The sequence below is a fragment of the Lipophrys pholis genome (assembly GCF_963383615.2).
Source record: "Lipophrys pholis genome assembly, chromosome: 7".
NCBI classification, from domain to species: Eukaryota; Metazoa; Chordata; class Actinopteri; order Blenniiformes; family Blenniidae; genus Lipophrys; species Lipophrys pholis.
Genome location: NC_137638.1, coordinates 31,527,038 through 31,552,368, shown reverse-complemented (window position 1 = coordinate 31,552,368; position 25,331 = coordinate 31,527,038). Strand labels below are relative to the sequence as shown.

At 42.4% G+C, this 25,331-nt stretch overlaps 1 protein-coding gene across 1 annotated transcript in view; it reads left to right on the top strand.

The window, feature by feature from the left end:
• Window positions 1-25,331, top strand: part of fras1 (Fraser extracellular matrix complex subunit 1) — a 442,407-nt gene that overhangs the window by 224,515 nt on the left and 192,561 nt on the right. The window contains exons 20-22 of the mRNA XM_080467793.1: window positions 11,072-11,227; window positions 12,677-12,823; window positions 18,081-18,227. Of these exons, the coding sequence (XP_080323919.1) occupies window positions 11,072-11,227; window positions 12,677-12,823; window positions 18,081-18,227 (450 nt within the window). The remainder of the gene's footprint in view (window positions 1-11,071; window positions 11,228-12,676; window positions 12,824-18,080; window positions 18,228-25,331) is intronic.

Here is a 25,331-nt window from a genome sequence, read left to right as displayed (position 1 = left end):
CTCGTGTGCGCGTATGGTGATCTGCGTAGATGTCTATCTAAGCGCGGCACAAACTGCTTGGAAACAGAGGAGGAGATCAGCATCCCAGAGTCTCACAAGCACAAAATAAAACACACAGCAATCTCAATAGCACGTCATTCTACCTATTCTGCCCAGACACAGCCCCTTACTTGGTCAGAAGGTGGGTGGAACGTGTCTCCGTGGCCGGGTAAAATCCTTTGATTTGTGGCAGGTCTTTAGTGTCCCGGGGACAGGAAGACCTGAGTTGCGTTTTGAAACATGACAGGGTCCGCCAACGCGCTGTGAGTAAACTGGCACTCCTTGCGTGGGTGCAGAAGCGAGCTTCAGGCACAGGGAAACTGCACGGCTGGAGGGGAACGAAGTTTGCTTGCGGCTGTGTGGGTCCCGTTGAAGAAAAAGAAAAGATAAACAAAAGTACGTTTCCACGGCTTTTCCAGCTCGTCCTGCGAGTTGGAAGTGTTTCAGCCCAGTCCGTGTGAGTGAACACGCGGCCCCTTTGTGTCCACATACGAAGTACTGCGTGGCAAGTCCGTCTTGGAGATGGTTGGATTTTCGTGTGTTGGACTTTTATAGTTGTGCGTCATAGTTCGACCCCTGCTGCACTCAGGATGCGTCTCAGCCAATCTCCTTGGGCTGGTCTCAGGTTTCCAGACCATGGGTGTGGCGGAGTTGGTGGATCCCCCTAGTGGTGAGCTGCAGGGATGCAGTTTCCGAGGTGGGGGTCACATGATCAATGGTGAATTTTTCCAGTGGTGACCACATGTTTCTTTGTTCTCACAGAAACGTGGTGTCTTGAGTTTATTGAACATCTGTGAATATCACCAAGATAGGCTTCCCAATCGCTGTCACTTCTTGACGAAGCCACGTCTTTTCCCCAAGGTTCTTTTAAGTGTTTAGTTATAGGTTGGATTGAGCAAAGTAAAAAGAGTAACAAATCGTGAAGTAAGTCGTGTCAGCGGGTTGATTCAAAAGGGTGTACAGGTCATTGGGGGCTGGCAATGACTGGAAGTGGGGTATGTTTTTACTGACAAAATATCTAACCTGCAGATAATGGAAGAAGTGTGTATCTGATAGTGTGAATTTCCCTTTCAGCTGAGCAAAGGTAGCAAAGGTCTTATTGAGATAAAGGTCCCAAATGGTAACGGTGCCCTTATTCTTCCAGAGTAGGAAGGTATTATCAGACAGTGAGGGTGAGAAGGTGTGGTTTCGATGAAGTGTATAGGGAGAGATCTCAGGTAGGTTAAATGCTTTTCTAATTTAATAACAAATTTTTAGAGAACTCATAACTATGAAGTTTTTTCCAGCAATGGATTTCAGGGGCTGAGCTGCGGAAAAGAGGAGAGCTGGCAGAGAGCAACTCTGAAGACTTTGTTCAATTGCAAGCCAAGATGCACTGTAAATTGTAATAAGTTCACTTTACTTAAACAAAAGTACCTCTAGAGACAAATGTGGCTGAGATAATCTGAGGCTAAACAGTCCTGTCAGTGAATTTTATAAGGAAAATGTTTGATCACTTTGTCCAAGTACTCAATGGTGATGTACTTCTTGGAGATCAAGTCATTAATGCACAAAGACATCTCAACAGGGATGGTACCTTCCAGGAGGTCATGCATTATGTCAGGTGGAAACCCAGTTCAGTGGAGAAATGTTCCAAATAGTCGCTTAAAACACAAGGATCTTTCACACCATATTCTTTCACCAGATTTGGATTCTCTGAAACTTCAGAAACTTGCCTGTTATGATCCTGGCTGGTTCTACACTCAAATGCTCCTGATTGGACCTCTCTCTGCTGGATGTCACTCCGCTTTGCCATGCAAAATCAACAGGGGTGCTGCACTGTGAAACTCTCCTGAAAACCAGCAATAGAATGAGCACCTAAGTTATCGGCTGACACATAGAGCACAGTTCCTTTCACACACTCGCTAACTGCTTAACATAGACACCGTGTTTTTCAAACGTGACCAGGTCTTGAAGAAGTGGGTGAAGGACAGCTGCATAGCCATGCTGTTTAATTGCACTTGCTCTGCACAATATTGCTAGCTGAATAGAGTGGAGACAGGAGCGGTGTTTTGAGGAAAGATTGGCAAGAACCCAATAGATACCAGTTTGTTTCTTTTTGGAAGTGCCCAGAGGAATGGCTATCTACAATTCATCAATGTAAAGGTCAAGCAAAATCCTTAAGGTCTCAGTTAAAAAAAAAAAAATCCCACGATAGTGAGCGCCATCTCTGTAAGTGTTGAATCCATCAACGGTGCACTCGTGTGAGAATTTTATCTAGAACATCAGCTCTATTTAATAGTTTTTTGTAACATTTTCAGAATTGCCACATAAGAGAGTGATTGTAACTCTTTTTCAATCTTGTATTCAACTGGCATGACCATAGGAAATGCCCTCTGAAAATATGAGGCTCTTTTACTGGCTGTGGCAAGTGACTGGCCAGCATCAGTCATTTTCAAGAACAAGTTATTCTTAGGAGAGCATTCACAATCTTTCTCACGAGTGAATCCTCACCGACACCATGTTCATTGAGAATTTGCTGAATGGCATTATGCAAAAGGGGTTCTGAGAGAAGAACAAGCTGATTTAGTTGTTGAATTACCTCCTGTACTGCCATGTCAGATAAATGCAAGACTGCCTGCAGTTTAAGAAAGAGTGAGGCTAAATTATGCTCAAGTTGATGCCGTTAGTTAGTGATACAAATTTTCGATTTTAGCTTCTTTTTCATTTTTGTCTTGGTCTGTAGCATCACAAGAAAAAATCCTCCACTTCTTGTACATCTTGTGCCACTTCTGGATCTGAATCGTGAGGTGTGTTGCGCTTGGCAATGTCAGGCTTCAACCGCCTCTGACTGAGAAGCCGATGCTCTTTGCATTTATGAGCATTAATTGTTGAGTAGACATTGCTCTCAAAAATCCAGTTTTCACATGGACCCTTCACAGTTTCTTTATTTTTAAGATGTTGGCGAAAATGGGGGAAAAAGTTAGTTTGTGCAGGTTTCTTCAAAATTGCAAAGAGGACAATGGAAAATCACAGGGACTTCATCAGCTCTATTCATCTGCCCATCATATATACTTCATGACCCCCCCCCAAAAAAAAGAACTTGCACTTCAATACCGCACCTTACCAAAGACTATTTTTTATTTAAATGTGAATGTGACATTCTGCTGCTGCTATTAGTGATGCAACAAATGGAATTTAGTTGTATTTGCACAATGACAATAAAGCTTCTTATCTTATCTTATCTATCTTGTCTTCATGGGAGTGATTTCTTGTTAGATGCACTTTTAGGGCATTAAATGACTTGAATGAACACAGACAATCTGTGTGGAGGAATGGAATTGGAGTAGTTCAGGCGTAGCTTCCATGTTTTAAGCGGCGGTGCTTGAATAGTTGAGCCCTCTTTTCAGAAGAAAACAAGCAGGACTTGCACTCCCAATGCATAGCGTGGTTTCTGTCTTCAGAAATCCAAACCTACAAAAGAAACACCAAAACCAATCAATAAAACTGTTACATATGTGACCAGAATAAAAAGGGACAACAGTAAACTAATTTAGGGGTGGAACTTAATTTAAAAAAAAATCTAATTAGTGGCTTTGTGATTTAATAATTTCAATTAATCGCACAACAATATTTGCCACAAGAAGCAAATTTTTTTTCAATTTAAATGGATTTTGGTATATGACTGCATCTAATGATAGACACATACATACATTATTTTGCATCAGTCTGACAATGGGACTATAAATCATAATGGTGGCTGTATTCACGCTTTCATAGAACTTTACTTAAACACAAGCTCTTTTTACGTCTTGAAATTGTTTGTTTTATTTCAAGTCCAGTGTGGGCTGCCGACACCGCTTGCTTGTACTCGGACCAGGACTGTTAGCCAACAGCTCCTGCGGTTTAAGTGTTATGTTAAAAAAAAGGAGCCGCAATGACAAACAGATTTTTTGTTTAATTAAGAGCTGAGCCATGAATAACATGCCCGGCTAGCTCAGTTGGTAGAGCATGAGACTCGCAATCTCATGGTAGTGGGTCTGTGTCCCACGCCGGGCGCCACCTTCCCGTGGGCTCACCACCTGCAGGAAAGGTTCTTCATCAGTGCAATGTGATCTGTATGACAGTGCGCAGACTGCCACCCCCGCAATCTGGAAATGGATAACCGGGACAAGATGGATGGAAATGAATAACATGCTCGCCGAGTTGAAGAGTGACTCTCAAATATCAGCAGAGTTGCTTTTTCAACCGTTAATAAGCACGCTTTGTTTACTGAAACTCCAGTTATCTGTAAATGTACACGTTCCTTGGAGTTTTGCATCGCGTAACTTTAGGTGAAGGGCTGGGTGACTTTAGCTTTCACATGCTAACGTTAATCTTTACATTAACGTGAGACTGGCGCAAAGGAGAAAAATTGTTAATCTTTACATTAACATTAGCTCACGTTTGAGTTAAATGCGGTATTTTTGGTAGTCTGACTACAAAGGACCAACTCGCAGCTACAACAAAAGGCCACTAAATAAACGTCATAATTTCAGCTAGAGAGTCCCAGACATGGCAAAATCAAAATCATAAAGTTCATCTCCAAACTTGGACTAACGAATAAATGATATGACAAAAATACAGACTACAGTAAAATCTCTGATGTGGGCACGCCCTACAATCCAAGGACAAGTGTCCCATGAAGGCAGGTGTCCTCTCTTCAGAGGGACGGGTCACAAGGACAAATTGTAGGACCAGTTGATATTGAATGATCCAAACACCAAATATGTTATGGTTATTTTAAAGGGGACATATCATGCTAAATCCACTTTTTTTAGCCCTTAAATGCATTTTGTTGTATATTTAGAGTGTTTAGAAGTACAGAAAAGTTCAAAGTAGTCTCTTCAGGTGCTCCGTTGATATCTTTATATTCTGTTTTGGTCATATTTTGCGATCGGTTTCGATTTTTCTATTCTCTATTACGTTTTTTGAACAATGACGTCACAGTATTCGCAGCGGAACTGCCAAATTAGGACATCGACACTTCGAGCAATCCGCCATTTTTGTTTCTCGCTGCGATTTTGTAGTCCAACCGAAGTTACGAGAGGATAAGTCGAAATGTTCGGTTGTTGGATGTAGTAACCCACAAGCTTCGTTACACCGTCTCCCAGCATCAGAACCTTTTTGAAGTGCCTGGTTGAGTTTTATTTTTCACAGAAATGTACCCACATCTGTGGGTAAGGTCATTTTTGTGTGCGCGAAGCACTTCAAGAATGACTGCTTCAGCAACCTCCGCCAGTATAAAGAAGGATTTGCCGAAAGACTTCATCTGATTGAGCGGTCAGTTCCTTCTATCTATGGAGACGACGAACAGAGCACTTCGGTAAGCTGTATATAACGCTAAAATGTGTGATGATAAGACGTCCCTGTCATTGTTTTGTTAGCATTAGCAGTTGCACCGTCTTCATATGTTAGCGCTGTGTGCTCGTTTTAGATTATAATGTAACTTCTGTGTTAAATAGTCGTTGTAATACAGGCAGTATTGTAGTAGTGGGCATGGATGGAGAAGTTAGTGTAAATATAGTAACACACCATTGCGTTACATCCATATGAAGACGTTGTTCTGCAGGTGCATCATCGTCATTTTCATCTCGCTCCGCCGGGTCCGACTCTGGCTCCAACATGTATGGCTGGATGGACAAATCTTCCGTTGTTGACATTTTGTAAATAATGTGTGAATATAAAGTTTCTGCGCCGCTAGATAATTGTATCTGTTCTATCAAACTACAAAGATGGCCGAACAGGGTGGAGTTGAACCGAGTGTCACCTCTGCAACCTGAGAGGAGGCGGGGTATGAAGTGTCTCATTTGCATTTGAAGAGACCGCCCCAAAACGAGTTGCTCTCAGAAGCACATCAGAAAAGGGGTAGAAAAGGGGCCTGTGGAGCTCTAATAATGAGGAATTCAGACCCAAGCATTGCAGTTCCACTTTATATAGACCACAACTGTATGATTTATATGTAAAAAGGAAGGATTTAAAAGCATGATATGTCTCCTTTAAAGCAAATAACTGAATCAATACAAGATGTATACAATATAAATACATATATACATGTATATAAGTTGTATACAAGATAATTATTAAATAAGATTTAATTTACTTCAGTTTCATCCTGAGTGGACCAGACTGGTAAAATATTGCTATAATAACCTTTAAATTTACACTTCAAAGTTGTTGTTTTTTTTGTGGCCATAGTGTACGTAATGAAATTATCAATTTTTCTACTAGATCAAACAGTTAGTACTGAAAATGACTACAAGTCAATTTTAATGAAACATTGTGGTGCAAAATACAATGAAATGTAAAAAAAAAAACCTTTGTAGAAATCCTTTAAAACCTCCTTGCTTGGTGGGATCAGATTGGAGCCTCTTGGTGGGTTTTTGACCACGGGCCTTGTGTTCTATGCTGTTATGTGAAAGTGAAACTTAAGTACACGTGACGTCAAACCCGTCATCCACCCTGTGCGCTCGGCTCCGACCTTTTACTGGGATTTTCGTGATCGTTACGTTATGGAACGCGCATGAAAGTGAACCGGGATTGTAGTAAGGAGACAATAATGTATCACCCGCGGCCTGAATGTTCCAATAATTAGGTCCAGCTAAGTATTTTGGCCCTCTTAGTGTCCGCTCACCTTGAAATTTACCAAGAAAACCTGTCCGTTGTCCACGTCAGGCAGGTGTCCCCACATTACGGTGTGTTAACAGTTAAATGTTTGTCGGTGCACAGCGATGTGTCCGCTCAGTACAGGATGTCCGCTCTTACTGGGTCCGCTCTTCAAAGGTTCTACGCTTGCGTATGTGTTTGCTACGTATAAAACCAGTCAAACTTACCGTGACACTGTGCTGCAATATGTCTCTTCCCGCTTGTGGTTGACCACCTTATTTATAGCATGGCGTTAGTGGGCAACTGCGCATGTGTATTCAACGAGAGATGCCGAATGCATCCGAAAGCTGCCGAGCTTCTCCAGGTTTTGCAGACGCGTCTTGTTCACTCATACTTCAAAGTATAGGGAACTTGCTGCTGACAAGTTTGTTTACTTGCCTCAGCAGAAAGTTGTCTTTACTAAGTTTAAGTGAAGAGACTCAACAGAGTAAGTGAAATGAGTTAAGGTCACTTTTTGTTTTAAGTAAGATATACAATTACATTTTACAGTGTGGGGTGGAGGAAGCGTCTATACCTTGATGCACATTTTGCCAATACATAAATGCTCTTCAGTTTCCGCCCAGTAGTAATGGCAGAAGTTTGGTAAGCCAGTTGATTTTGGCTTGGATAAATGTTTTATTAGAAATACAGTGCACTTTGAAACCCCATACAAAAGGTAGAATGAACGAGTCTAATTGTTTAAAGAAAGATTTGGGTAAAAAGACAGATACATTCTGAAAGAGGTAGAGGAATCTTGGAAGAGTTACCACTTTAATCGCGTTAATGCAAACTACCAGAGATAATGGTAATAATCTCCAGGATTCAATGTTGCATTTCAACTTGTCAATCAGATCCAGGAAGTTCAATTTATAAATCAATTTAGGGTCTTTAGCAATTGTAACACCTGAGTATTTGATTTTATCTTTGACAGTTTTAAATGGCAGGTTTTTAAGAAAATGTGTGCCCAATTCACCAGTAAGGGGCATGAATTCACTTTTATCACAATTTACAGTGTAGCCAGACATTTCACCCATTTTTTTAATAAGTCCTAGTAAAGGGGGGAGGGAGTCTTCTGGGTGAGACAAAAATAAAACCACATCATCTGCATACAGCGAGATGCGATGGTCAACTCCCCCCACGGTTAATGGGGCAATGGAAGGCTGGCTCCTAATACTGATAGCAAGGGGCTCCATTGCAATAGCGAATAATAAAGGGCAGAGGGGGCAGCCCTTTTGACAGGCGCATTGTAAATTGAATGCAGGGGATAAGTAATGACTGAGTCAGTAGGATGAGCATATAGCATTTTGACCCAGGAGACAAAATTCTCCCCCAGGCCGAAGTCCCTTATTGTTGCGAGAACATATGACCACTCCACTTCAATATGTGTATTTAGACAAACTATTTAGATGGGCCAATATGGTCATGCAAATAAACTGTGCGTTTGCGTGCGTTTTGCACGAGGTCCATTGAAGATAACACTACCAGAGATATTATGTGCAAACAGAAGGATTTGAGTATTACTATGTCATTGCTTGTGTTCACCATGCAGTGAATGGATCGAGCACAAAAAGAAATATGTTGATGGAAGAAGTTATAAAGCATATTGTAATGTTACATTCAATAAATCGAACAAAGATAGATTGAGACATGAAGAGGAGAGGTCAAACTTTATATGTTGCGTCATCTACCGTTCCTTTTCTTTGATGGCTTTGTTTGATGAAGCAGCGTGGCAGAACCTTACAGAGCTTTGTCTTTTCAAACACTTCCAACACACGCTTTGTCTCACTTCTGTGTTTGTGTACTACCCCACGGCCCCCCATGCTGCCCCTCGATTCCGCCCCTGTCTCTGTCCCTGAGAGAAACCTCTTCCAGGATCAAGTCCAATTTCTCACATAGTCAAAAACAATCCTTGGACTTGTTGAATTGTGTTCATTTTGATCTAACTACATATGCATAGGCTCTTTTTTTAATGACAGGTAAATGCAGGAAACGTTTTTTACCTGGCTGACATGTTTTGGCTGTGACTGCAGCCTTCCTCATAGTGTCATCTGACGTGTGATGACGTGTTGGTCTTTATCAGGTGACCAGCCTGACCGATCTGTCAGATTCTGTCAGGCCGGCCACGCCTACCGCTGTCCGGTGGTCTCTGGAGGATGGAATGACATAGACAAAAAATAGGAGGACAAACACATCAAGAATTTACTCACACAGTGTCAATATCCAAAGTGGGCCATAAACAAAGGAAAACAACAAGTTGGGAATAAAGAAAAGAATAGAAAACAAGGAAAACAAAACACACAGAAAAACCAGATAAGAGCAAAAACAAGATTACCATCCCATACATCCGAGGGATAAGAGAACCCAGACAACGGATAATGAAAAAATACAACATCAGCACAGCAGTGAAACCACACACAAACCTCTGACAGTTGCTCGTACACCCTAAAGATAAAATAGACCTGGAGAACAAATGCAACGTAATATATGAAATCCCATGTAAATCATGTAACAAAATGTACATTGGTGAAACGGGCCAATCCTTTAATATAAGAAAGAAAGAACATCAAACAGAATGTGAAAAAGAAACAGGAGGACGACTCACAAGTTCAAAAAAAGGCACAGCAGACGAAGAAAATGCAAAATCAGCCATCACTGACCACTGCAAAAGAAACAACCATATCATGAACTGGAATAAAGGATGGGTCATTACATCGGAGGAAAACAAGCTCAAACGGTGGATAAAACAGGCCATCGAGATCAGGAATCCCACACACCTGGGATTCCATCCTCCAGAGACCACCAGACGGTGGGGGGCGTGGCCAGCCGGACGGAATCTGACAGATCTGTCAGGCCGGTCACCTGATAAAGAGCAACACGTCAGATGACGCTCTGAGGAAAGCTGCCGTCGCAGCCGAAACATGTCTGCCAGGTGAAAACGTTTCCTGCATTTACCTGTCGTTAAAAAAAGAGTCTATACATAATCCTTGGACTTCAGCGGATTGACTATGCAGATTGTCATTAATGAAATCAATCATGTAGAAAGGTCAGGTAAAAGCTGTGTTGTCCAATACCAGATACAATGATCCACTGGAGGACTCATTCATCCAGCAGCAGGCCATACATTCACCATGGAAGCACTCTGTTTAATAGTCTTTTCAAAAGGTAAGCGTGTCTCAGAGAGGAGCTCTGAGGAGCAGAATTTTGCTTTCATATTCAGAGAGTGCACAATGTGTGACCTCTAGGGCCTGAGGTATCTTATCATTTGCATGTGGTATTTTGAGAGGTGTGTTAGAATAATTTCATCACGAAAGCAGTATTCATCTCAGAGTTTGCATAACTCTTTCATCATGTATTCTGTCACTATAATCACTTTTACACTGTACATGGATCTTCTTTCAGGGAAATCTTATTCAGAAATCAGTAGATGAGACAAGGTGGTGATGAGGATGGTGGCCTGCCTGCCTCTAACAAAGTAGAGACATGAATCTGACACGGTGGAGCAGTGGTTAGCGCTCTCGCCTCTCAGCAAGGGCCTTTCTGTGTGGAGTTTGGATGTTCTCCCTGTGTCTGTGTGGGTTTCCTCTGGGTACTCCGGTTTCTTCCCACATTCCCCAAAACTACATTCAGAAAGAATGAGAGGACTGGTTTGTCTGGTTGGTCTGAACAGAGTCCATGATGCTGTTTAGAGAAAAATGTGTGTGTCAAAGCTGGACCAGAAACTCTTTGTTTTCCTGATCAGACTCTGAACAAAGAAAGTTTCACAACCAGCTAACAAATCATCAATTCCTTCTTGTTGGATCATAATCATATAATCATGTCACAAGCGTTATGGCATTTGATTTTGGGTTATTTTAATCATTGTTCATGATCATTTTATATTTTATTGCTTGCATGTATTTTTACAGGTAGCTTTTTTTCTACGGAGAGTAAAAGAAAGGCTTTCATGATCTCACACTGTTCTCACGTCAGCACACAAGTCCACCTGTTCGGGTGTTGTCTTTACCTTTCTTCTGACCCCATGCCATGTTCTCCACTGTAGACATTGATCTTTAACAGACAGGTAAGTTAACCAAACACAACCCAGACATCATCAGATAAGCACCTCAAGGTGCTGCTCTTTGTTCTGATCATCTGGGATCTTTTGTGCCCTCTGCTGACGGTGTAGGTGGGCTTCTTATCTCTGTATTCTAAATTAAACCTCCGTGCAGTTCTGAGACTGAAAGTTTCTAACACTTTCAGCTGGTTTATTTTTTTGTGGACCTCTTCTTCCATCATACTCCATCTACTTTTAGAAATATTTTCCATGAGCTTGAGTTGATTATTGCTGTGTGAGGAAGTGTTGGTTTTTACAGATGTCCTCTCCCTGCAGGGTGCAGCTCAGACTGCCAGCGCTGCTCGGCGGACCTCCAGATGGGCGAGGGCAGTGTGTGTCTGTGGTGTAAAGCAGCCCGGACCTGGCTGCTGGAGGACCACTGTGTCTCTGAGTGTCCTCCAGGATACTATGGCTGGCATGGAGGCTGCATCAGTAAGGCCTTTTCTCTCCTCTGTCCGTCTACTGTCCCTCAGGTCAAAGGTCAGGTCAGAGGTCAAGTCAGAGCTGCCAGGAATGTTAAACCTGTGAGAAAGATCTTAGCAAAACTTTAAACTTTATCCGTTCATTTTCTGACCTGGCAGCAGCTCCTTTCTGACCCTTTTATTCTCTGCTTTTTCAGAGAGGACATGCAGAAGATAAGCATATTTTTTAGTGAATGTTTAATATAGCAAGCTGATGTAAAAGTCGGTTTTCTGAAATTGATTATTATTAATTTCTAACCAAGCTGATTTAATTAGAACTTCATAGAAAAAACATAAAAACCTTGACAATTATTGATCTATCATTATTATAATGTATACTTTATGCTCCAGCCTTCTTCGGACAGATAATGCTGATGGGTATTTATGCACTGAGGCCACCAGAACCAAAAATCAAACAGAACCTGACATTATCTTCACCCACTGTATGTAACACACCTGATCACAATGAGGGGTTTCTCACTGGGCTTTCTGAGGAGCTCTTTGAGGACATGGTTGTTACAGGAAGACATCTAGGACATGCAGGACAAGAGACCTCCAGGACCAGGGTTGAGACCATTCTACTGAGATCAGCCACATCAGCCTCAAGAGGGAATACAAGAGGTTTCCTTAATAGATTTGTGCTGTACTGTAATCACCAAACATAAACAACTGTTAGGACATTTCAAACCACTACAGGGTCATAGTATGTTACTGAGACCGGTGTTACACAACGCACAACTTCTCCAGGAGCAGCCTCCATTTATCAGAAAACACCTCAAGGCCTGTGGCATTAAAAGAGACCACACCAAAATGCAATTAGTTTTTTCTGAAAGATGGGTGCAGGTGAGCTGCAGGCAGACTAACCTCCCACATCCAGTTCGAATCTGTCCTCCAGATATTCAGAGAATCTCTGATGTCACAGTAGACGTCTACAAAACTGGTCGAAACAGCTAAAGCCATGCATGAGTATGTATGAGCTCTCACACACTCTCATAGACAAAAACATATCGGAACATTTTTCTTATCCATTATTGTCGTCTGGCTGATCTAAATGAAGTGATTTGAGTGTGTCTCTGCTCCTCCCTCCTCCTGCTATTGATTCAGGCCTGATGATACATTTTGCCAATTCAGCATTAAGTTTCCTATTCTCTGCCATCTGTTGCTGTTGATTAGTATGCAAGGCGGATAAAAGCAGTGTGTGCTGCTGACTCATGTCTGAGACGTGGAGAATGCCCTTGATGGAAATGAGTGTTTTTCAATTCAAACTTACAACTTTGGATTGTTTGCAATAACTTTATAGAGAAGCATGGTGGAGATCTTGAAATATTTCATCTTTATATGTTCTGTAGAGTGAGACTGTTCTCAGTAAATCTTTTGAGTTCTGATTCTCACATGAAAACTGAATCATTTGTTTTCCCAGATTGCCATCCGTCATGTGAATCCTGCGATGGGCCGGGACCCCTCTCGTGTACATCCTGTCCTTCCAACAGCGTCTTGTTGCTGTCAGGTCTTTGTGCTCCCGTGTGTCCCCCTGGTTACTATGACAACAGTCACCGGGTTTGTCAAGGTAAGTGTGGCAGTGCTGCTACATTGGCGGACTGGTGACTTGCATCCAGGTAATCCGACTGTGTGCAGATTATAACTCATGACTGTGATGGGAGTCAGTTGTGGAGCTACCATGCTGTGGAAGTGTCTGTTCATTTGGGATCTGAGATTTCTTGATTTGTTAAATCACATTTTCATGCTTTTCTTCATCACTCAATGCTCAATGCCTTGTCTTGTCCTGTCTTAACACCACATACTATGTCCAATGGCGTGTCTTCAAGCTGATTTTAAGTGAAATATTCACAAAACATGAGAAGCATTTCTTCAGCTAGCTCTCCACAAGTTGTATTTCAGATATTTTCTGTTTTGTTCTTAAATTTTTTTATCCCTTCTGTTGCTCTTCTTCATCCAATCACCTTGTGGTAAATACATAAGCAGTTTCCAGCTGACCTTTCTCATGTAAACAAACCTGATGCACACAAAACAATCATTTAAAGGCTCTTGTGTTTGTGTAATGTGCTCCACCCTCTGTGTATTGGTGAGGACTCTGGCTGCAGCATTCTGGATGAGCTGCAGCTATCTTGACAGATTTATTTTACTGAGGCCTGTAAAAACACCATTACAGTAATCCAACCTACTGAAAATAAATGCATGAACAAGTTTCTAAAAGAATCTTGTTGGGTCAGAAATCCTTTAATTCTTTTTTCAGATCGTAGTAAACTGATTCTGTTATTGTCTTAATGTGGCTGTTGAGTTTCAGGTCTGAGTCCAGAATTACAGCCGTATTTTTTGCTTGATTTGATGTCCTGAGTGACATGGATTCAAGATGAGCACTGACCTTTAACCTTTCTTATTTGGAGCCAATAACAATGACCTCAGTTTTCTCTGGGTTGAGCTGTAAAAAGTTCTCACACATCCACTAATTCATTTAATTTATGCACTTACTCAGTAGGTATAAGTGGATGCGATCATCCACTGACACTGATATATAGAGCTGTGTGTCATCTGCATAATTGATAATAATAACAATTAGGGATGTCCCTATCACACTTTTTGGCCTCTGATACTGATCCGATGTTTCAGAATTGAGTATTGGCCGATACCAATACTTTCCCGATCCGATACTTGCATTGCTATTGCAAAGACACTCAATAGTCTATTTTTGGAGCAACTAAGATGTCTGTAGCTAAAAGCACTAGTGGCAGAAGCTTTGTTTAGCTAGAAATTATTGTAAAACTCACTTATTGAATCAAAATTCTTCTCAAAATGACTTAAGAACTGATTTATTCAGTCATAACAACAAAAACCCAATTACACTCTGCAGTCTTGTATCTCTTATTTATGTTAACTTAAACAACTTCACCTGGATGTTGTGGCAAATAAATCACTATGAACACAGCTCAACACGAGGCTTCAGGGCATGTAGTACACATGCCACGCCTTTAGAGGTGCTGTGACTCACCAAACACAACAGACCACATAGAAATGTGGAAGTAGACTCCTGCACAAAAACACATAAACCACTACATATAACTCTAGTTTTATATGTCTTTGGCCCTGCTCCGCCTGCATCTAGCTTCTGCAGCTCGACCGGAGCTCGTAGTCCGTGATTGTTGTGGTTATTGGGTGACGTTGCGAACGTCAGTTTACGGCAGGTTGCAAACGGGGCTCGCTTTACGGCAGCTGACGTGAAAAAGTTATTTTTTTTTGTTTTAGATTGGTGGGGTGATCGGCTGGATTTGCCGATTCCCGATCACTCACAAATCACCAATATCGGCCCCGATCCGATATCTACCGATCTGATCGGGACATCCCTAATAATAGTAATAATAAGAGATGTTGTAATGTTCCATGATCTGAGTGGGAGCGTGTAGATGTTAAATAAAAGGGGCCCAAAGATGGCGTCTTGAGGAACCCTATAAGTGATTTTCATTTGCTCAGAATCATAATTACCTATTGACACAAAAAAAGTCACCATCTTGCAAGTAGGATTTAAAACAACTTGCAAAGTGCAGTGCCAGAAGTCCCCAACCATTGTTCCAGTGGGTCCAGCAGTATGTTGTGGTCAACTGTGTGGAAAGCAGCACTAAGATCCAGTAACACTAAAACTGAGACTCTGGAAGTGTCACTGCTCATGTAGACGTCATTCAGCAGTTTAATAAGAGTGTTTCAGTGCTCTGACCTCAATCCAGACTCGAAAACATTGAAGTAATTGTTTTGTGCCATAAAAGCATTGTGTAAAAACTACCTTTTCAATATTCTTGATTAAGAAAGGCCAGTTTGATATGGGCCTGTAATTACTAATTACTGAAACATCCAGATTACTCTTTTTTTAAATAGGTTTTGATAACAGCTGTCTTTAGAATTTTAGGAAAAATGTCCGTCTAAAGAGAGCTGTTGACTATCTGTAGTACATCTGAAGATAAACAGTTAAAAACTGTTTTATTTTATAAAAATGTTTATGGGCAGAGTGTGGAGGCTGCATGTTGTGGGTTTGAGGTCCTGAACAATATCGATTAGTGCTGCTCAGTCTAACAGGTGAAAATCTGCCAGATTAGACAGAATATATTTGTGTGGAGGTTCAGGTGTTACAGTTATAATGCCTGAGGTCAACTGACTGATTTTCAGTCTGATCTGTGTAATCCTGGGGTGAAATGGGATGTAGATCATTACAAGATGCATCAAATAACAGTTCAGGAGGTACTGATGGCGAGGGATTCGTCACTGTCCACAACACTAAACAAAGTACGAGCATTATTACTGTGTTTGGTGATAATCTCAGAGAAGAAAGATTGTCCGGCCCTTTTTAGTTCTAGGTTATACATGCGAAGCGTTTCTTTGTCGATGTAATGATCAACATGGAGCTTAGATTGTCTCCACCTAAAGGTCCCATATTATGCAAAATTCATTTTATAATTGTTTTTTTAACAGAAATATTTGTACCCATAGTCTGTGTATGAGGCCCCAGAAGTGATTAAAGTCTGTCATCTCCATCATTTGCTTCCTCCACTTTTTCGTAAATGTGTGCTCATTCAGGCGTAATTGAGATTTTCCCTTTATGACATCATAAATACTTCCTCCTTGGGCTGGGCATTTCTCCCTCCCCCCAAAAATCTAATATTTTTATAAAAAATTGGTTTTCGATTAGATTTTTGATTTTTTTCTCAATGTACTCAAAAATGACTGCAGACATCATATACTGAACAAAAATATAAACGTAACACTTTTGTTTTTGCGCCCATTTTTCATCAGCTAAACTCAAAGATCTAAAACTTTTTATATGCAAAAGGCCTATTTCTCTCAAATGCTGTTGACAGATTTGTCTAAATCTGTGTTAGTGAGTACTTCTCCTTTGCTGAGATAATTCATCCCACCTCACAGGTGCCGCATATCAAGATGCTGATTAGACTGCATAGATATTGCACAGGTGTGCCTTTGGGTAGCCACAATAAAAGGCCACTCTGAAATGTGCAGTTTTGCTTTATTTGGGGGGTCTGGTTTTCTGACCCACCCACCCCCACCTCAAACCCCCCAATGGAGTGTGCCCACCCTTTGCCTCACGCAATGCAACACGTCTCCGTCGCATAGAGTTGATCAGGTTGTTGATTGTGGCCTGTGGAATGTTGGTCCACTCCTCTTCAATGGCTGTGCCAAGTTGCAGGATATTGGCAGGAATTGAAACACGCTGTCGTATACGCCGATCCAGAGCATCCCAAACATGCTCAGTGGGTGACTTGTCCGGTGGAAGGCTAAATACTACATTGTGTACTACTAAATACTACATTGTGACGTGATAAATTGTAGGACTAGTTGATATTGAATGAACCAAATAATTTGTTATGGAAGAAACATACTTATTTAAAAGTACATAACTGAACCAACATAAAGATGTGTACAAAATATTTATACATGAATATAAAATTTACAAAGAAGTATACTAAATAAATACTAAATAAAATTAAACCTACAGCCACATACAGTCCAGTTTCATCTTGAGTGGGCTGGACTGGTAAAATAATTCTATAATAACCTTTAAATTTACACTTTAAAGTGTTTCTTTGTTGTGGCCACAGTGTATGGGATGAATTTTTCAAGATCACACAATTAGTACTAAAAATTACAACAACCTCAACATAAAGTCAATTTTAATTAAACATTCTGCTGCAAAATACAGTGAAATGTTAAAAAAAAAAAATCCTTTAAATCCTATGTAAACACTTGCTTGGTGGTTTCTGGGGCTGAGTTTGAGCTTTTTGCAGACGGTTTTGGTCCACGTGCCTCATGTTTGACTGAAGTTTGACACAGCAGCGCCCCCTGCTGGAGGCTGTCCTCATTAATGTGCGTTAACAGTTAAAACCTCTCCGTGCTCGACTATTTGCCTGCTCTTACCGGGTCCCTAGTCGGAGGCTCTACTGTATACATAAGTTAAACGGCTTTCAGCAAGCTGTGCACTACTTTTTCAATCGTCTTTTTCGAAGATTGACCGTCCAAATGACATCTGGAGGCTCGCTGCCTTACACTGTGCAGTGAAATGGAGCTGCTGCTACTTAAACTGGCTTTAGCAGCAAGGGTACTTTACTAGGCAGCTCCTCCTTTATGGTAATTAAGCACTTTATGTAAATCTGGTGCGCTGCCTCTACTTCTCTGCCACAACAGTTTTATGAATTTTTAACAAGAAAATGATACATTAAAAACAATACCATAGAAACACGCGTTAGTGTTTACAATACAGAATAAAGATGTGCTGACAGGATACAAAGTACAACCCATTTGAACCATGACTCAATCTGCTTTTAAATGTACAATAATTCCAACATAACTCAGTGGCATTCATGAGATACACATGCTTGATATTAATCGGTTTAGATCCAAAGTGAAGACACAGAAACCTGAACCAGAGCGGAGAAGTGCAGGGAAGTAGAATGAAGCCAGAAATAACTTTCAACACAATGATGCAGTGGAAATCATGAGATCGAAAACAGTGACAGAGGATTATAAGAACATTATTTCGTTCGTGATGGTTAACACTTGGGTCTTTTTCGTGGCAGAGCACATTCTTGCTCTAACAGTAATATAAAAAAGCTTTAGCAATTATAACAGAAAGAGAATGAAAGCACACATTTGTGTTGAGGAATTATCAAGTCATGTAGTTGACACGTCATCTTATCTTATTGAGACAATACACCTTTCAGTATTCATGAATGCAGAGAAGACTGAGTTTTCCACCTCTCCTCTCACACTTCACCTGACCTGTATGTCCACTCATGTGTTCCCTCCAGCGTGTGACAACCAGTGTCTGACCTGTGACATGGCCGCAATCTGTACATCCTGCCGTGACCCGTCTAAGGTGCTGCTGTTTGGAGAGTGCCAGTATGACAGCTGCGCCCATCAGTACTACCTCAACACCACCACTCGCTCCTGCAGAGGTACGAGGACCTGACCACCTAACCACTCAATCACCTCACCACCCATCGATCTCACCACTCAATCACCTCACCACCCATCGATCTCACCACTCAACAACCTCACTACCCAATCACCTCACCACCCAATCATTAAACTACTTCATCACCTCACCACCCAATCATTAAACTACCTTATCACCTCATCACCCAACCAGCTCACCACCCAATCACCTCACCACCCCACCACCCAATCACTGAACTACCTAATCACCTCACCACCCAACCAGCTCACCACCCAATCACCTCACCACCCAATCACCCAACCACCTCATCACCCAACCAGCTCACCACCCAATCACCTCACCACCCAACCGCCTCACCACTCAATCACCCTACCACCTCATCACCTCACCACCCAATCACCAGACCACCCAATCACCTGAACACTTCACCACTTAATCACCCGACCACCTCATCACCCGACCACATCACCATCTAATCACCCGACCCCCTCATCACTCAACCACATCACCGCCTCCACTTCCATCGGCAATGATGCTGTTCAAAAATGTCTACTAAAGGTGAAACAGAACAGCTACAATGGTTAAAATAACTAGAAGGGATAAAGATAAGATAAAATCACATAAATGTAATTTCTATATTTTCAATTGTAATTATGAAAGTTAGTAAATGTAACCTAGGTACAGTTTTTGTACGTATAGCAATACTATATCTGAACTTTATGAGCCATATTTTCTTTCTTTTAAAGGCTAATGCTTAATTTTATTTATTCGAAAAAAAGGTAGAAACGAAAGTTACGTTTGTAACTACGGTTCAATGAATCCTGGATGACCGCCAGAGATGGTGCTTTAAGCACTGTACAATTATCCTTGTGCATATGCAGATCAAGAATGTTATGACAAAATCACTCATGACCTCTCGGTGGCTCACTTGAGGCTCTATAATCACATGCCAACGGAAGCTCAGTCCCTCAAACTTCTCGCGAGCACCCAAGTATTCTGAGGGACTGAATGGTCTGGCGGTCATCCGGGATTCATAGAACCATAGTTACATATGTAACTTTCATCCCTTCAGACCACAAGAGCACTGGATGATGTATCACAACAAAGTCCCAAGGAATCACCAACTCAGGAAAACACCAAGTTCACGACCCAGAGGGGTGCTGTCTCAGAAACCCCTCCAGTGGGTGGGGCACCGCCATATTCACTCGGTAGAACTTTGCAAACATTGTCTGCGACATCCACAAGGCTGCCTCACAGATTACGTGCAGTGGGACCCCACTGGACGCAACCCAGAATGTCAGCGTACACCAGCAGGCAGTGCCTGTGAGCTATAGACATGCCTAATAACTTCCACAACCCTATGGGAAACAAGTTGTGTAGTGAGGGCTAGACCCCGCTGCGGCCGGACAGAGCACACAAACAGGTGATTGGACTTTCGCATACTCGCTATGGTTGATGTGTACACCTCTAATGCACGGACAGGACACGGGATCAGCACAGGCCCGCGTACCAAACCAAGCCAATTGGAGTGGTTGAGTTTTGTGCTTCGAGGAAAACACCTTGTGGACAAAAGATTCATCAGTCCACAAGGTCACTCCAGAGCCATCTGCTGCCCACCTAAGGCAGGACCCATGGACGAATAGGGCTTGTACTTCATTTACATGTCTACCTGAGGCCATGGCCAAAATAAATGCCATCTTTAGGAGCAATTGGTCGACTAGGTGGGTGGAGTGTACTGGCAACTTTCAGAAAAAGCGTCACACTTTTGTCATGGCCAACCAAAGCACCATTAATGCCAGCATGAGATCATGAAATGCCAGCAACATACACCTTTTGTGTGGATAGAGACCATCCTTGGTTAAAAAGGTTTTGTAGGAACTGCAGTATGGAGGAGACAGGACAATGTTCAATGTCCAAGCCATGACCCCGGCACAGCTTCCACCTGTTTGTATACAGCCGTGTAGATTGTGCACAGGCGTTTGCATCAGCCACATCCACAGTTGGAGGTGCTTGGGATCGGGGTTTATATTCCTCCCCCCAAACTGGGGCAGAGGATCCCTCCTGGATGGTAGGTGCCAGGTCAAGCTGCAACAGAGCTTGTGCAGCAACAGAAGCCATGTCCTGGCCAGCCAATGCAGGGACACTAGGATCATTGGGCAGCTTACTTGTGTGCCTTACATCAGAAGCGTTGGGAAGATCAGTAGGAACAGTGGAAACACATACAGTAGAGTTCTGGGCCAGCTGTGTGCCAGTGCCTCCTAGCCAAGAGGACAGACATTGTCCACGAGGAAACTACTGGGGACCATGTGTGGACTCCGCGGAAGCAAAGAGGTCGACTTCTGCCCTGCCAAATGTCTGCCAAACCTGGTCTAAAACTGCCGATTGAAGACCCCTTTCCCCTGGCAATGGTGACTGGCGGGACATAAAGTCTGCAGGCACATTCTGCTCTCCTGGAATGTGTATTGCTCTCAAGTCTGGCCAAGTCAGGACCTGAGCAGCCAACCTCATTCAGCTCATGAATCTGGTTCCCCCTGGTGGTTGAAGTGAAAAACCACAATAGTGTTGCCAGACCTCAATGAAACATGTCTTCATTGAAGAGGTAGAAGGAATTTTTGTAGTACTGACCGCACTGCCATCAACTTCAAAACATTGATGTGCCACCCTTCTTGACGTGGTGTCAACATTCCTTGCCCCATCTGTCTTTGCCACGTTACTCCCCGACCCTGGAGAAAGGCATCTGCATGGATGACCTCCCATCAAAAAGGAAGGGAACCCAGTGGAATCCCTTGTGTAGTGTAATCTCTCTTCCTCTACCAAGACAGAGACAGCAGGTACTAAGAAGACACGTGCAGCCTCCTGCACCTGTCCAGGCTGACACGCAACCTGAGACAGGCCACGGAACCGAGCACAGTTCGCGTGTCCCGAACAACAACCTTGTGAGTTGGTGCACACATCAGTCAGCCGTCTCAACAAAGCAAGATCCGAAACCCCCAAGTCTGCCGTGAGCATTGAGCTTTATCAACACAACTGGGAAACACACGGGGGAACAGTGAGAGCCCGAAGGGTAGAACCCTGAACTGGTAGTGCTCCCCTTGAAACGCAAACCAAAGGAACTGCCCATGCTGAGGCTCAATTTGGACATGACATAATCTTTCAAAGCTATTGATATGAACCAGTCGCTCCACTATTTACATGGGTGGTCTGGTTGATGCACCACATCCTGAACGGGATGACCCTTAACAACCTGTTCAGACCTCAAAGGTTCAGAATGGGGCGCAACAGCCGGGGATCCACAGGCACTACGGCACCTTTGGCCATCAATATGCAAATTTCTTGGGAAAGTGCCTGTGCCCTTGCCGAGTCGTGGATCACAGTGATCCTGACCTGACCATGTACAGGAGGCCGGCAACAGGACTGAATGTAGTACCCCCGGGACAGAGTAACCAACATCTAAGTGTCTGGGCTGCTCAGAGCCTGAGTTGACGCAGAGTAAATATTCCGACTGCCGTGCGACGAGTCACATCTGCATGCTCCATGGACTGTGGGGGCCCTTGGAGGACGTCGGTTAGGCTGCCCGGCTCAGGAAGAGCGGAGGGGCAGAACAGAGCCCTGTGACCGATTTAAAGTCCTGTTGACAAGGTTTGGGAAAAAAATTGGATGGGGCATTCATCCTCAAAATCTCCTCAGGGTGTACAATTCAATTCAATTCAATTCAATCTTATTTGTAAAGCGCTAAATCACATCAACAAACATCTCAAAGCGCTCTTACAATGATAGAGTACAACTGAACCCAACTAAACCTTTCCAAAGCAAGCAGATGTAACAAGCAACAGTGGCCAGGAAAAACTCCCTCGCATGGAGAGAAGTTCATAAGAACTCCCTCTTCAGGAAGAAACTGTGGGGCGGACCCTAGTCTCTGGAAGGGCGGCCATCCGCCTTGACCAGTTGTGGGGAGAAGTACATGGGATAGGACAGGGAGAGAGAGGAATAGAAGAGGGAGAGAGAGAGTGGCAGACAGGCCAGATAAGTACAAATACTAAGAAAAGTCTATGATGAGCGTTGGTCTGATGATGAACCAATCTCAGTCTGGAGTTTAAGGGCCATGCCGTTGCGGTGGGGTCCTGGTGCTGTGGTGGGGTCGGGTAGTAGGACCGTCGTAACTCCACTCTGTGAGTCTTGGGTCTGATCCCCTGGATCCTGCTCCCCTCCTGTCAGGGAGAAAAAAGACGGCGGCAGTATCTGGTGGCTCCAGTAATGTTGTTACACAGAGAGAAAGAAAGAAAGACAAGAAACAGAACCTCCAAATGTAGAGTTACTCCCTTTAACGGGAGAGAGAAAATCCCCTCAGCAGTCTAGGCCTATAGCAGCTCAACTTAGTGGTCCTATTTTATTCCTAATGATAAGCTTTATCAAAGAGGAAGGTTTTTAGTCTACTCTTAAATAAACTAATGGTGTCGGCCCTTCGGACCGAGGCTGGTAGTTGATTCCAGAGTAAAGGAGCCATATGACTGAAACTCCTGCCTCCTGTTTTACTTTTATGGAGTTTAGGGATTACCAACAGTCCTGCATCCTCAGAGCGAAGGGCTCGTGGAGGGTGAGACACTTCTAGAAGTTTCTCCATATAGGACGGAGCCTAGTGATGAAGAGTTTTATATGTGATCAGAAGGATCTTGCATTCTATTCTAGATTTGATGTGAAGCCAGTGTAAGGATGCTAAGACTGGGGATATGTGCTCTCTTCTTCCAGTTCTGGTTAGTAAAAGTGCAGCAGCGTTCTGCACTAGCTGTAAGATCCTAACAGAGGAGTTTGGACAGCCTGACATTAGGGAGTTACAATAATCTAATCTTGAAGTCACAAAGGCATGAATAATTTTTTCTGCATCTTTGAAGGACAAGAAGTTTCTAATTTTTGCAATATTCCTTAGATGGAAGAGGGCTGTCCTGGAGACATGTTTAACATGGGACATAAAGGACAGATCCTGATCAAAAATAACACCCAGGTTCCTAATATCACTGTTAGAGGTTAAGGTAATATTATCTAAGGTAATCAGACTATCTGAAAAGTTATCCCTGAGCTTTTTAGGACCTACGATTATAACCTCAGTCTTGGATGTGTTGAGCATTAAGAAGTTGATAGACATCCAGGACTTAACGTCCCTGAGGCAGGACTCTAGTTTAACAAGTTGGTCGGCCTGATTGGCTTTAATTGATAAATATAGCTGAGTATCATCTGCATAACAATGAAAGTTAATGTTGTGTTTCCTAATAATATTTCCGAGTGGTAACATATAGAGATTAAACAAAATCGGTCCGAGGACGGAGCCTTGTGGTACTCCACACAGGACCCGTTCATGCATTGAAGATTTGTTATTTACATGAACAAATTGAAACCGGTCAGATAAATATGATTTAAACCAGTTTAAGGCTAAGTTTTTAATGCCGACGGCATCTTCTAATCTCCTTAAAAGTATATTATGATGGACAGTATCAAATGCGGCACTAAGGTCCAGAAGAACTAAAACAGATAGAAGACCTCTATCTGAGGCCATTAGAAGGTCATTAGTAACTTTTAGCAGTGCAGTCTCTGTACTGTGGTTCATTCTGAAGCCGGACTGAAAGTCCTCTAACAGAATATTCTCGTGCAGGTAATCCTGGAGTTGTTTAGCGACTACTTTCTCCAGAACCTTTGACAGGAAAGGAAGGTTGGAGATCGGCCTGTAGTTTGAGAGAAGGCTTGTGTCTAAGTTTGGCTTTTTAATGAGAGGTTTAATAACTGCTAGTTTAAAGGATTGTGGCACATAGCCTATTGTTAGAGACTGGTTAATAATTGCGAGTATAGAATTATTGATTAGTGGCAGTGCCTCTTTCAGAATTCTAGTAGGAATTGGGTCCAACAGGCTAGTAGTTGGTTTAGCAGAAGGAATAAGGGAATTTAGTTCGACTAGTTGTATTTGCTGAAAGCATTCCAGATGACTGTTAGGTTTAACCAATTCCTCTGTTATGGGGCTAACGGACGGTAGGGTTTGATGGATGTTATCCCTAAGCGTTGTAATTTTATTTTGAAAGAACTTCATGAAGTCCTCACTACATATATTGATAGGAATGGTGGGCTCGACGCTATTTTGGTTCAAACATCAGTTTGGCTACAGTACTGAAAAGAAACCGAGGGTTGTTTTTGTTTTCCTCTATTAAGGATGAGTAGTAATTAGTTCTACTTCTACTCAGAGCTTTCTTATAAATTTTGAAGCTATCCTTCCAGGCTATATAATCTATGTCTGTTTTTGTTGAACGCCAAGTTCTTTCTAATCTACGGGAGCGTTGTTTAAGCTGGCGGGTTGATGAGTTAAACCATGGGGAGGACTTTTCCTGTTTTTTCAGTTTCATTTTTTGAGGAGCTATGTCATCTAGCGTTGTTTTTAGCATATCTGTCAGACTGTTTGTTAGGTATTCAATGTCTGAGCTAGCAACAGTATACGGGTCAGGAAGATTCACTACTGATTCTATAGCAGAGGGAATTCTTTCCTTGAATTTAGTTACTATGTTATCAGAGAGAGACCTGGTTAACACGGCTTTAGCCGGAGGTTTATAACTATTTAGAACAAAGTCAAAGGTTATTAAGAAGTGATCTGACAGGAAATCATAGTGAGGAGAGATGGTCAGATGCTCTATATTCAAACCATAAGTTAGAATAAGGTCTAGGGTGTGTAGATGTTTATGGGTAGGCCCGTCTACTACCTGAGAGAAACCTAGAGAGTCAAGTGTAGATCTAAAGCTGCACTGAAACTATCATTTTCTACGTCAACATGAACATTGAAGTCTCCTACCATGATAACCTTATCTTTAGTCAGGGCTAGATCTGACAAAAATTCAGAGAATTCAGTTAAAAAAGTTGAATAAAGTCCAGGAGGACGATAAATGATTACAAATTCTACAGAATTTACTATTTCATTTGACGGGTGTCGCATGGTCATGCTCAGACTCTCAAAAGAACTAAAGTTGGATTTTGGGTTAATATTAATTAGTAACTGAGAGTTATAGATGGCTGCCACGCCCCCTCCTCGACCACTTTCACGAGCTATTTGAGTGTTAATATGACTTAGAGG